The 14,560-nt window shown below is 41.1% G+C and overlaps 1 protein-coding gene across 2 annotated transcripts in view; it reads right to left on the bottom strand.

The window, feature by feature from the left end:
• Positions 1-1,450: 1,450 nt before the first annotated feature.
• LOC126709736 (cytochrome P450 81Q32-like) overlaps positions 1,451-14,560 on the bottom strand; it is a 23,745-nt gene continuing 10,635 nt past the window's right edge. The window contains exons 4-5 of one of the 2 annotated variants that reach the window (XM_050410080.1): positions 7,985-8,126; positions 1,451-2,134 (exon numbers count right to left, since the gene is read on the bottom strand). In XM_050410080.1, coding sequence (XP_050266037.1) covers positions 1,508-2,134; positions 7,985-8,126 — 769 coding nt within the window. In that variant the 3' untranslated portion in view covers positions 1,451-1,507. The remainder of the gene's footprint in view (positions 2,135-7,984; positions 8,127-14,560) is intronic. The other variant, XM_050410072.1, reaches the window with a different exon arrangement.

Here is a 14,560-nt window from a genome sequence, read left to right as displayed (position 1 = left end):
TTCAAACCCACGCTCTATAAATGATATTGTTTGGGCCTTTTTACGTGCGAACCCAACACTGTTACGGGTCGTTACAAATCGCGTCCTTACAAGCAATAAACAAAATACAACACAAAATTTAGATTAAAATATCACAAATGAACAAAATATTCACCAAAAAGAATTAGAAGATAATGAAAATAAGATGTTAGAAGAACTTGAATACAAAAATTTAATTAGTCAATTTGTATCTCAAAATGCGAGAAAAATAGATTTTAAATAAAATATATTATAATAAAAAAATAATAATTTAATTAATACATAAATATAAAAAAGGCCTAATTTTAATTCTCACCTAAGGCCCAAAAATGTCTAGGGCCGACCCTGAATAGAAATCATTGGTCTCAAATAGTTTGCATAGAGCGGACAAGTCTACATTATTATTATTAATTTATATCATTTTAAAAATATAGTTCTTTATGATAATATATATTTCTTGTTTCGATTTAGTCAATAACATCTATCTGCTTGAGTGGAGTAATAAATGAATGGAGCTATTTATGAATACTTTGGGCTTTGTTTGAAGAGAGAAAAAAGAAATGTTAAATACATTTTTTTTTTTGACAAACAAAGGCATCCAAACATTTTTGAGTATTTGACTATTCCTTTAAGTATGTGTCTTGTCTCACATACATCAAGTTATTACAAGAACGAATCTCTTGGGGGTGACCCGAAAATGCTGGCAAGAGATTTAAAACCCAAAATTTCATTGATATCATAATTTATGAGGTCTTAATTAATAACCACTAAACCCACTCCTTAAAATTACTCTTTATGCCCTTGCAAAAAAAAAAAAAAAAAAAACTCTTTATGCTCCCAAGTCCCAAGTCCCAAGTCCCAAGTCTTTGAACACGCTAATAATGCATTCATAAGACTAACAGTCTATTATGGGCTCAATACATCAAATAGACCAAAAACTCCAGCCCACTTTTAAGTCTTAACAACCTAAAACTCACCGTCCTAGTTAGGTTTGTTTATGGACTAACTTCTACATAGCCAAGAGGCCCAGGACACAACCATTTTAAACTTAAAACTTCCTCGGTCGAATATGATTTTAGCAATTACATGTACTAGATGAATATATTGCTATGAACTACAAAGACCGCAATTCTTGCTATGCAAATACCATTGGCAACATGGAATTCAATTTTTGTCTTAAAAACTAGTGTGTTCAGTCTTTGATTAATGGACTTCACAGATAAAAAGCTAGTATTTGCATTGAGAGAGAGAGAGAGAGAGTTTTGTATAGAATTTTTTTAGAACCACAAATTTTGTGCCACAATTTTTGCAACAACTAAATGTGAGTGACTACTTGTCACTTTTATATAGACTCATAACTTTTTTTTTTTACTACTACCACTATATACAATCAACTACATCTAAGTTGTAGTCACATTTTTTTTTTTTGGGTGTGGATATTCTTAGTCATAGGATTTCACGAGTCGAATTGACTTAGTTGGGGGGACTTTTAGATAATGGCATCCATTGGAGAATGCTGAGGCATTGGTTCCTTTACTTTGCACATTGCCTCCAAAGGCTTGACCTTGGGCATGGTGAGGCCCAAATATTCAGTAATGTCGACCTCCTCTTCCCCAATCCTTTCCCACTCAAATGATTGAATCAAAGTCCCTAATGTCAATCCAATCACTCGGTTGGCCAATGCAGCCCCAGGACATCCTCTCCTTCCAGCACCAAATGGAATTAGCTTATACCCCTCATCACTATTCCACCCTTCAAACCTTTCTGGCATAAACTTTGTTGGATTCACCCAAACCTTAGGGTCTCTATGAATGGCCCAAGCATTCACCAATAACATTGCCCCTTGAGGCACATCAAAATTGCCTACTACACAATCTTCAGATGCTTCATGTGGCACAAGAAGAGGAACAGGTGGGTACAAACGAAGTGTCTCACTAATTACATTTTGTAGATAATGTAGCTTTGGCAAGTCTTGTTCATCCAAAAGGCGTCCTTGTCCCACATTAGCATCTATCTCAGCTTTGACCCTTTCCATTGCAGTTGGATGGTTGAGCAATAGTGACATAGCCCATTCTAAGGTAGTTGATGAAGTATCAGTCCCTGCTACTAGCAGCACCTACAAAAATAAATATGCAAATGTCAACTAGGTAAAAAGAGGTATGCTCGATCAGGTCCTACCATCTCTAGGTATACAAAATTACGAAGGAGTTGAAGTCCTAAAGACCCTAGTTAATAACTGCTACCAATTTTGCCACACAAAAGCTTACAATTTGAGGTAGTAGCAGAGGTAATTAGTGTGTATCAATTACATAATAAACAAAATTCATATATATTTTTAAAAATACTAAAATTTATATCAATTTTATTGTAAAATATCACTTCAATAATATAATAAATAAAGGTTTGAATTACTTTTTCATAATTTGTAATATAAGATTTAAATAGAATAATATCTGTACAACACATCATTTTATAGTATTTTCCTCCCCAAAAGAAATTTGTGTAAAGGCACTTACACAAGTTGAGGTAAAGGCTCACGCCCAAGACAGCAAGGCTGATGACAGAGCTACTGAAGCAGAGGATAAAGCAGCTGGTAAACGACCTGTAGTATAGTTATAATAGGCTGAACTACAGGTAGCATAAGATTAGCTTAGGAAGGGTAAGTGGCTGTACACGTGTCAGTGATCTAGAATGGGTTGATTAGAATTTGTTATTCCATTCCACATTATACGGATTCAGTTAGGGTATAAATATTTGGGCATTGTATCAGATTAGTATTGCAATAACAGAATTTCTCATTTTCCTTTGGAATCACTTCTCTTCTCTAAACTTCTTCTATTTTCTTCTGCATCTCCTATATTACTTTGCTGTGCTTTTCATGGTATCAGAGCCACCATTAATGGCTTCTGCTCCAAGCTCCAATTTTGCAACTACTCCTTCAACAACTTCTTCAACCGCTTCAGCCACAAGTTCTTTGGTAAATCCTTCGCTGCTTCTCTTATCAAGTATGTCGAGCATGATGACCGTAAAACTCGATTTCACCAATTATATCGTCTGGAAGCATCAGATCGGTGTGATTCTTGAAGCCTATGCGATGATTGGTTTTCTTGACGGTTCATGTGTAGCTCCTGATTCTTTCTTGAAGGATAGCTCTGGAAATTTTACTGGAGAATCTAATCTAGAGTATATCAGTTGGAGAAGCAGAGAGCAAGCACTTTTCACCTTTATCAATTCTACGTTATCTCCATCAGTTCTAGCTCTCACAGTGGGTCAGAGATCTGCGAAGGCAGTCTGGAATGTGCTTGAAAAGAGGTTTGCTTCTGTATCTCGTTCTCATGTTTTAAGCTTAAAGAATGAATTACTGAGCATTAAGAAAGGTCCTGAAAGCATGGATAATTTCTTTCAAAGAATCAAAGAAGCTAGGGATAGATTAAGTTCTGTTGCTGTGTTGGTTGATGAGGAAGAGCTTATACATTTGGTTTTAGAAGCTTTACCAAATGAATATAGTGCATTTTGTTCTGCTATAAGGACCCGTAATGATATAGTTACTATAGAAGAGTTGAATACATTGTTGAATGCAGAAGAGAGAGCCATTAAGAAGAAGTCTGAGACTAGGGATACACCTATGGCTATGTTTCTTCAGAGTGGTTTTAATCAGAATACCAATAGAGGAAGAGGTAGAAATGGAAATCAGAGGGGTCGTGGCAGAGGATTTAATAATTTTGGCCCTAATTTTGGGTTTAATCATGGTCAGTCCTCTGGTAATGCAAATGGTATTCTTCAACTTCCTACTTTCCAACACAAGAATGGTTCTGGTTTTCCCTCTTTTCAGTCTCAAGGCTCATCTCAGTCTTCAAGACCTACTTGTCAAATTTGTGGCAAGAATGGTCACACTGCCTTGGATTGTTACCATCGCATGAATTTTGCCTATCAAGGCAGACATGCTCCATCCAAATTGGCGTCTATGGCTGCTAGTGCTATGACAGCAACAACTAACTCTGCTTCATCACATTCCTCAAGCTGGCTTACTGATACAGGGTGTTCTGATCATGTTACCCCTGACCTTTCTCAGCTCTCTCTGACATCACAAGCTACCAATGGTCAAGAATCTGTTACTGTTGGAAATGGGCAAGAATTGCCTGTGACTCATGTTGGAAATGGTAAGCTTCAAACCTCTTCTCATTGTTTTCGTTTAGACAATATTCTTAGGGTTCCTGATTTGGCTTCCAATCTTTTATCTGTTCATAAACTGTGTTTACAAAACAATGCCTTTTGTTATTTTGATGCCAACCAGTTCTTAATTGTGGATTTGGCTACGGGGAAGGTTCTTTATCAAGGCCTGAGTAAGGATGGTGTATATCCCATTCCTTTTCCTTCACACCTCTCTGCTGATTCAGCCTTTTCTTCATCCCTTGCTTTCAAGTCCTCTGTCCATGCTCCTGTTTCCAATGAGGCAATGTTGTGGCATAAAAGACTTGGTCACCCTTGCTCCAAGCTTCTTCATTCTGCTTTATCTTCTTTCAATAATAATGTTGCAATTTCTGTTCATAGTGACATTTGCTCTCAATGTAAGTCTTGTATAAGTGCTAAGATGCACAAACTTCCTTTTCCAAAGCATGTTAAGTCTAGTTCTTGTCCTTTACAACTTGTACACAGTGATGTTTGGGGCCCTGCTCCTGTTCCTTCTATTCTTGGATATAAATACTATGTCATTTTTGTTGATGACTTTAGTAGATATACCTGGCTGTTTCTTCTTAAACAAAAGTCTGAGGTGTTTACTGTTTTCTTGCATTTTAAAACTCTTGTGGAGAATCAATTTGGGGTTAAAATCAAAACTCTTAGGACTGATGGTGGGGGTGAATATGTTAATAATTCTTTTAAATCCCTTTGCTTAGATCATGGCATTCACCATCAGCTTTCTTGTCCTTATACTCCTCAGCAAAATGGAGTTGCTGAAAGGAAGCATAGACACATAGTAGAAAGTGGTTTGTCCATGCTGTATCAGTCCAATCTTCCTTCCTCCTATTGGTGTTATGCCTTTAGCACTGCCATTTATCTGTTAAATAGACTTCCTTCCTCTATATTAGACTTTAAGTCTCCTTGGGAACTGTTATTTCACTCTCCTCCTTCTTTAACCAATCTCAAAACTTTTGGTTGTGCTTGCTTTCCACTTTTGACACCCTATACTGCCCATAAACTTCAGCCTAGGTCTTCTAAATGTATTTTCTTAGGGTATCCTCCATTATCCAAAGGGTATATTTGTTTTGATCCTAACACTCAAAAGGTCTATATCACTCCACATGTCCTTTTCCATGAGTCTGACTTTCCTATTCTCCCCACATCTCCATCTGATTCTTCTGTCCATATCTCTTCTGTCAAGCCTTCTTTGGACCTTTGGATATCTACACTTTTACCCGGTTCTTCTATTTCTCCCTTGTCTGCTGTTTCTGCCACTTTACCTACTGTCTTTTCACCTTTATCTGAGTCTAATGAGGGCTGTTCTGTTCCTACCAATGTTACTTCATCACCTTCTGATATTATGCCTTCCTCGGGTCCTATTGAGTCTTCCTCTTCTGATATTTCCACTTCTATGATGCCCTCTACATCAGCTGTCCCATCTGCTCCTCATTCCCTTCCCAATACTCATCCTATGCTTACCAGATCCAAACATGGCATATTCAAGCCCAAAGCTTATGCTGTTGTGAGAAATTATGTTCAAGAGGAACCTCCTACCTTTCATATTGCTTCTAGATTTCCACACTGGATTGAAGCTATGGATTCTGAATACAATTCCCTATTGAAGCAAAATACTTGGTCCTTAGTTCCTCTTCCTACTGATAAGAATGTGGTTCATTGTAAGTGGGTGTACAAAATTAAAAGGGGCAGTGATGGGTCCATTGCTAGGTATAAAGCAAGGTTGGTTGCTAAGGGATTCTTACAGCAATATGGCTTGGACTATGATGAAACCTTTAGTCCAGTTGTTAAGCCTGCAACTGTCAGGATTGTCTTAGCTTTGGCAGTTCAGAATCATTGGTCCTTGAAGCAGCTAGATGTTTCTAATGCCTTCCTGCATGGTGTGCTTCAAGAGGAGGTTTTCATGTCACAGCCTCAAGGTTATGTGGATCCTGTTCATCCTGACTATGTATGCAAGCTTCACAAAGCAATTTATGGTCTTAAACAGGCTCCTAGGGCCTGGTTTGATAGCTTTACCTCTGAGCTTTTTCATCTTGGTTTCCATTCCTCATCTGCAGACTCCAATTTGTTCATCTTGCATCATGATTCTTTTGTGGTCTACCTACTTCTATATGTGGATGATATTATTGTTACTGGGAATAGTCCTTCTTTTATTGATCATTTGGTTTCAAGGCTTGCCAAAGTTTTTGACTTGAAAGATCTAGGTCCTCTTACTTATTTTCTTGGTCTTCAAATTGAGCCTACTTCTCAAGGTTGTTTGTGCATCAATCCAAGTATGCATTGGATTTACTGACCAAGTTTAAAATGTTGGACTGCAAGCCTTGTGTTACTCCCTGCTCTCCCACAGTTCATGTCAACTCTCAGTCCAGCCCTTTGCTTCATGATCCTACTGTTTTTAGAAGTATGGTTGGTGGGCTGCAATACTTGACCTTCACCAGGCCAGATTTGGCATTTTCTGTCCAGCAAGTGTGTCAATTTATGAGCAAGCCTACTCAGCATCATCTTGTGGCTGCCAAGAGGATTCTTAGGTATATCAAGGGTACTTTACATCATGGTATTCATTTTCAGCCTGGTCCTTTGGCCCTTTCAGCTTACTGTGATGCTGATTGGGCTGGTGATCCCCTTGATCGGAAGTCCATTACTGGTTTGGTGGTGTTTTTGGGTAACTCCCCTATCACTTGGTCTGCTAAGAAGCAGCTGACTGTGGCTAGGTCCTCTACTGAGGCCGAATACAGGGCTTTAGCTACTACTGCTGCTGAGTTGAGTTGGCTTAGGATGATTCTTAAGGATTTGGGTATCTTCTTGTCCCTTCCTCCTATGCTTTGGTGTGATAATGTCTCTGCTTTGGCCTTGGCATCCAATCCCATCTTTCATGCTCGTACCAAGCATATTGAAGTGGATTACCATTACATTCGTGAGAAAGTTCTTGCTAAGGAGTTGAAGCTTAATTTTATTTCTACTCTTGATTAGCTGGCTGATATTTTTACCAAGGCTCTTTCCTCTCCCCGGTTTCTTGATCTTGCTTCCAAACTGATGGGTGTTCCTCCCCTCAGTTTGAGGGGGGATGTAAAGGCACTTACACAAGTTGAGGTAAAGGCTCACGCCCAAGACAGCAAGGCTGATGACAGAGCTACTGAAGCAGAGGATAAAGCAGCTGGTAAACGACCTGTAGTATAGTTATAATAGGCTGAACTACAGGTAGCATAAGATTAGCTCAGGAAGGGTAAGTGGCTGTACACGTGTCAGTGATCTAGAATGGGTTGATTAGAATTTGTTATTCCATTCCACATTATACGGATTCAGTTAGGGTATAAATATTTGGGCATTGTATCAGATCAGTATTGCAATAACAGAATTTCTCATTTTCCTTTGGAATCACTTCTCTTCTCTAAAATTCTTCTATTTTCTTCTGCATTTCCTATATTACTTTGCTGTGCTTTTCAATTTGTAGTATTTAAAAAAAAGGAAAATACTAAAACTACTACTAAGTTTAATAACAAAAGTGTCATGACAATAAATGCAGTTCATTTCACTTAACAAATAGCACTCATTATTGTACACTACCTAATATCTGGTACAACACATCATTTCACTTAACGCGTGAACATTTCAAAAAAATGTAGATATCATACTCTGTTTGAGTAAGAAGGTATTAATTTGTGATTCTTTCAGAGATTTCATTTGAACCAAAGCCAAGAGGGCTGTATATGACCAATCATTTGTTTCAAAAAAGCTCTTCAAAAACCAAATAAGAATAGGATTTGTTAATTACCATAATAATTCCCTTGATGATTTCGTCGGTGTAATACTCTGGCTCTGTTTGTCTCAACTTCAACAAGTTATGTATCATCAATTTCTTCACCTGTACCTCGCTTCCAGCTCCACCATTTTCATCAACCAGTTCCTGCAAAAACCTATCCATCTTTTTCATCAACCCCACCATCTTCCTCTCCACACCCAGTAAATCCATCCACTGCAAAAATGGCAAAAAATCTCCCATATTTGGTGCTCCACATAAATCCACTGATTCCCTAATAACACCACGAATTCTTTTTACTTCCTCTTCATCTTCCACGTCCTCTCCAAAATACCTCTTCCCAGCTATCATCATTGTCATGACATTGAAAGAATGCTCCACAAACTTAGACTTCAAATCAATCTTTATCATACCTTTACCACAACTTTGGATGAGTTTTTCACGTAGTAGCTTGACCTCCTCTTGTCTAACACTAGAAAACGCGTTGATTCGAGAGGAAGAGAGTATCTCAAGCGTCATGATACGGCGAAGGTTGCGCCAAAGATCACCATAGGGAGTTACAGCAATTGTGGAGTTGTTGTAGTTGAAGTAATCGCTAGCAAGCAAGCTCGGCAGGTTGGCGAAGACGACGTCGTTTGTGGTGAAGCAGTCTTCGGCGCCAGAAGGGGAAAAGACTAAGAGGACTGTAAGGGAACCACATCGGAGGAGTAAGATGTTGCCGTAGTTTTGTGAAATAGTTTGTAGAGATCGCTGGATTGGTTGTTTGAAAAGATGAAGGTGACCAATAAGGGGTAGTGATGGTGGGCTTGGAGGCAGGTTTTTCTTGATTATAGTTGTTGATTTCTTGTTTTTTATGAGGAGCTTGAGAAGGACGGAGAAAATAATTATCAGAGCAAAGCTAAACCAGTCGGGATCTTCTTCCATTTTCTCTCTCTGTTCACATGTTTAGTTAGGTTGTCTACTTGTATTCAAAAATTATTTGCGTGTGAGAATGGGAGAAAGAATTCTGGCCTATATGAAAATGATAAATTGTTAAATATAGTTTTACTTGTAAGGTAATTGTCTAACTCGTAAGATAGTTTTCATAAAAGTTATAACATTTTATGTGGTATAAAATTTTTTTTGTATTTGTTTACCACAACTATACTAGTTGCAATATGGTTTTAAAAACTGAATGCTAGCTTCAATCGGTTTAAACAGGAACCAGATACTAATTTGATTACTGATGGAACACAAATCCGTCAGTGAATGTGCAGATGGAATCACCCGTGAGACGTGAAGGTTTGCTCGTCCAGAGACACCGGTGTGGCGCCTGCCACAAAGTCTCCGATGCCAAAGTTAGGATCACAGTTAAACACAATAAAGAAATAATAGATAGTTTCAGAGTATTTTTGCATATATCCTCCTCTGTTGGTTATGTGAGAGTTTTATACCTGAACCCATAAGGGCTAGCCGTTGAGGCTGTTAATGCTTTCTTCTGTAACGCACCTGGCCAGTAATGAGACTTTTAATAGGTCTTCCAACGGTCTTCTTGGTTGATTTGGTAACTGCTCGAATCATTGATTGATCGCATTGAATAACTCTCTGCCTCGTCAGTGATGATGGCTTCCTTCGACCTTTCTGATCACTTCGTCATGGATGATTCTTCCGTCAGTAATGTTATCTTCGTCAGTGGGATGTAGAGTCGTCATTCCCGTCAGTTGCCCCCCAGGTTCTGGGGTCGTCGGTGACCTGTCATGACGATCACAGAAGCTGAAAAGTTTTTCTTGTGACTCTTGGGGTTCTGTTCCGCCTTTAATGCTTAGTGGCGGCGTTACACGCAATCATGGCCACGTGGCGCTTGATGGTCTGTGGAATTAATGGCATGACCCTTGGGTTTCCCGCTGGTTTTTCAATCGTTTTTGGCCCACATTTAAAACTTCTCCTTTTCAACTTTTCGTTTACTTCTCAGAGAGCAAAAGCAAACCAGTTTTTTAGAGATACTCTGAATATTTTGTGGCTTCCTTCTTCTCCGATTTTCCTTGTGCTGCTTCTGCCGTTCCGCCATTGGAGGTATGTTCTTCTTTCCTTTTTCTTTCTTCTTTTTTCTTCTTTTACTGTATAATTTCTGATTTGCTATTCCCTTTTCGCTTCTATTCTGGTGTTGGTTTTTGTTTTTCTTTTGGGGTTTCAGTTTCGTACCTTGTTTTCCTTTTGATTTCTGTATTTTCCATGGTTGATAGCTTAGAGGTTAGGATAGCTTGCCCGTCGATCTCCTTCCTTTTTGCGCGTCTAGGGGGGTCTTTGGGTACTTACCCTTTTTTAGAAAATTTTGTGTACGAAGGCAATAGTCTGAGTGTCGTTTTGAGTGAGTTGTTGCCGTTGCTCCGTCAATCACTAAATTGGTTTGAGGGTTTAGGAGGGAGAAGATTAATGTCTGAGGTTAGGTCTAGTGACCTCGAGACTGGGCTATCGTCCAGTGGTGGCCCGGCTGAAGGAGATACCGCCGTCTCTGGTTCTCGAGAGGTTAGGGCTTTTTATGCCCTTAGGGAGATTTGTGGTCTGGATGACGAGACCGTGAATAGATTTAAGGATAGGTTTCAATTTCCGTCTAGGGTTCGGGTTCGTCGTCCCAGGGAAGAAGATAGGGCTTGTCACTTCTTTCCAGGCGAAATATGTTTTTATGAGTCAGCCTTCACTTGTGGGCTTAGGTTCCCCGTCCACCCGTTCCTGATGGAACTTTTAGATCATTTTGGTATAGCCCCTGGACAGCTCATGCCAAACTCGTGGAGGATCGTCATTAACTGTATGCAAATATGGTTGGCCTCCAACGGGGATATGATCAGGATAGGTGAGCTCACCTACCTGTATCGTTTGAAAGAGTCTAAAGAGTGGGGATATTACGAATTAGTCCCTTGGGAGAGAAAGATTAGGATCGTCAAGGGATTGCCTTCGTCATTCAGGTATTGGAAGTCGCGCTTTTTCTTTGTGTCTGGGGACGACTTCGAGACCCAATCTAGCAGTGATTGGGGTGATATCCCGAGGTTGCTCCGTCGGTGGGGAACCCCGACCTTAGGTGCGTCAGTATTTCTCCCCGTTGTTTCAATCTTGCCAATTTTCAAGTTCTGATCTTGCTGACTTCTTTGTTTCTTTGTTTGGTATAGTTAAGAGACGGCCTGGGCTGAAGAGACGATATAAGGAACGCATAGAGACCGCCATCGGGTACGCTGAGACGATTGAGAGCTGCGACGAGCTGGTTGACCCTCGATCTCTTGCGTTTTACAACCTCGGTCCTGACCCATCTCCTTTCGTTCTTCGTCAGCTTGGCATTGAAGGAAAAAAGAGTAAGTTTTAACTTCGTCAATGCTGATTCCTCTTATGTACACTTAAGCACCTCTTTGACACACTTTCTTCTTGCAGAGATGACGACCAAGTTTAACAAGGACATGTATGCAAAGATGAGGTCAAAGAAGGACGAACCCCTGTCCAATTTGGGGAAGAAGACCGTGCGAGTTACCGGGAAGGGTTCTGCCTCCATCCCGCTCAGCATTGTTCCTTCCATAGCCTCTGAAACGACGAGGACTGCCTCCCCGACCGTTTCAATAGAAGAGATTCCTACTCCTGGCTCTAAAAGGCCGCGCGTGGTTGGCAAAGGAAAGGAGAAGACTGATACTCGTTCGTCCACCATATGGGATGACGAGTCATTGGCTGTGGAAAGAGCTCACGAGGTCGTTACTTCAGCGGACTTGAAGGCTCTATCTGACTTGTCCTTAAACGATGTGGCTTCTCGTCACGTCCACAAACTGGTCCAAGTGCGGGTTCTTCCCTCTTCATCATTTCATTTTTTTTTTTTTTTTTATAGACGACTTCATAATTTCCTCCAGGTGTTGGGGGAGAGTATCCATATTACCGCTGAGTACCTCACTCAAGGGGCCAAGGTGGCGTCTCTGGCGACCCGGATGGAGGCTCAGGAGAAGGAGAACTCTGACCTGAGGACGAACCTGATTACTTCTATGGACGAGGCCACGACACTGAAGGAGAAGGTCAAAGTGCTGGAGGACGACCTCAGAGTTGAGCGCGGGTTGACTCAGGAGAAGGACGAGCAACTTATGGCAGCCAAGGAGAAATTAGTGAACATCGCCGCTCGATCCGTGGAGGCTTTCCAGACCACTGATGAGTACAATACCGTGCTCTTCAGCTGGTATTTTAAGGGATTTGAGCTTCTCCGGAGGTACATGATCAAGCATCCTTCCGGAGTCAACTTGGAGAGCCTGGATTTGGAGGAGGTGGACAAGGAAATGGCCCTGGAGGAGGCGGCTTCGTCTTCTGCCCCCGGTGATGATGTTCCTGAACCCGTTGCTGACGTGCCGGCCAGTGAAGGCACAGCTGATGCTTGAACCTACTTTACTTAGAAAAATTTTTATTGTGGGTGCCCGTCTTGTTTTGGGCTTTTCTTTTTTGTAAATCTAATTTCAAAACAATTTACTTTATTTTGAAAACAATGATATCGACCCAGTGTTTATGGGCTGGAATGAAGCGTACTTACTTTTCTTCTGGTTGGTTTACACCCGTCCATACTTTTTGTGCTTTGCTAATTAGTTGTTGATTTAATGCACTGTGCTCTTCTGTGAACTGACTCCTGCCATTCGACTTACGTCCGTCTAGGCGGACTCTTGTCCCTTGTTCTTTTAACGTCAGTAATTTACATCCGTCAAGGCGGAATTTTATTACTTAGTATCTTAACCATAGTATTATGGTCGTCAGTAATTTACATCCGTCAAGGCGGAATCTTATTACTTTAGTCTTTTAACCATAGTATTATGGCCGTCGGTAACTTACATCCGTCAAGGCGGAATCTTGTTACTTAGTCTTTTAACCGTAGTATTATGGTCGTCGGTAACTTACATCCGTCAAGGCGGAATCTTGTTACTTAAGTCTTTTAACCATAGTATTATGGTCGTTAGTAATTTACATCCGTCAAGGCGGAATCTTATTACTTAGTCTTTTAACCATAGTATTATGGTCGTCGGTAACTTACATCCGTCAAGGCGGAATCTTGTTACTTAAGTCTTTTAACCATAGTATTATGGTCGTCGGTAACTTACATCCGTCAAGGCGGAATCTTGTTACTTAATGATTTATAGGCCTCATGGTTGACCTGTACTGCCTGCGCAAAAACCATTGAATGAATAATACTTTTATTAACTTTAATAACGAGTGCATTCGTGTGTTACATTTACTCATGGTATTTCTTTAAATGCTCAATGTGCCAAGGACGAGGGAGTTTTCGTCCGTCCATAGTTTCTAGATGGTAACTCCCTTGCCTAGAGTAATGAATGACGCGATATGGCCCTTCCCATGTAGGGCCCAGCTTCCCTTGAGTCTGGTCTTTAGTAGCTATAGTGACTTTGCGAAGGACGAGGTCCCCTATGGCCAGACGCCTGAGTTTGACCCTCTTATTGTAATACTCGGCCATTTTCTTTTGATACTTTGTCATTCGACTGGACGCGTTGTCTCTTATTTCATCCAAGCAATCCAGGTTGAACCGCAGCCCCTCGTCATTGAGTCCTTCTCTGAAAGCTCCTCGCCTGATACTTGTTACTCCAACTTCTACTGGGATCACTGCTTCTGAGCCGTAGGTAAGCCTGAAGGGTGTCTCTCCTGTCGGGGTTCTGGCTGTAGTCCTGTATGCCCACAAGACATTAGGCAATTCTTCGGGCCAGGCACCTTTTGCTTCGTCCAGCTTGGTTTTGATTATCTTGAGCAACGTCCTGTTTGTTACTTCCGTCTGTCCATTTGCCTGGGGGTGTCCCGGGGATGAGAATTGATTCTTGATCCCGAGGTTCGAGCAGAACTCTCTGAAGCCTTGGCTATCGAACTGCTTCCCATTATCGGATATGATCGTCAAAGGGATCCCGAACCTGCAGATAATGTTTTTCCACACGAAGCTCCGGATCCGAGCCTCAGTGATGGTTGCTAGAGCCTCTGCTTCAACCCATTTTGTGAAATAGTCAATAGCAACTAGAAGGAACTTTACCTGACCTTTACCTTGGGGCAGAGGACCGACGATGTCGATTCCCCATTGCGCGAATGGCCATGGGGAGGATATGGTCGTCATCTTCTCTGCTGGAAGCCGTTGTACATTCCCGTACCGCTGGCATCTGTTGCATCTTCTGACGAGGTTAGCAGCATCCCCCTGCATGGTTGGCCAAAAGTACCCCGCTCTTATCACCTTGTTTACTAGGGATCTGGGGCCGGCATGGTCGCCACAGACTCCTCCGTGTACCTCTTCTAGGATGTATTTGGCCTCGTCCTCGTTGACGCACTTCAGGTAGGGCATAGAGAAGCCTCTCTTGTACAAGACGTCATTTAGGATCGTGAACCTAGCCGCTCTCTTTCTGACCTTTCTGGCTTCGTCAGTATTCTGAGGTAAGTGTCCGTCTCGGAGGAAGGATATCAAGGGCGTCATCCAGGTGTTTGTGCTCTGGGTGGTGAGCACTGCCACCTCCTCAATACTTGGGCATTTCTGAATTTCTATTGCCACGTCTGCGCTTGTCATTCCTACTTCTGACGACGCTAGTTTTGACACTTCGTCAGCTTCAATATTCTGGT

This window comes from Quercus robur, chromosome 2 (assembly GCF_932294415.1).
Source record: "Quercus robur chromosome 2, dhQueRobu3.1, whole genome shotgun sequence".
Lineage (NCBI taxonomy): Eukaryota > Viridiplantae > Streptophyta > Magnoliopsida > Fagales > Fagaceae > Quercus > Quercus robur.
The sequence above is the reverse complement of the archived record's forward strand: the minus strand, read 5'-3'. Positions and strand labels throughout refer to the sequence as shown.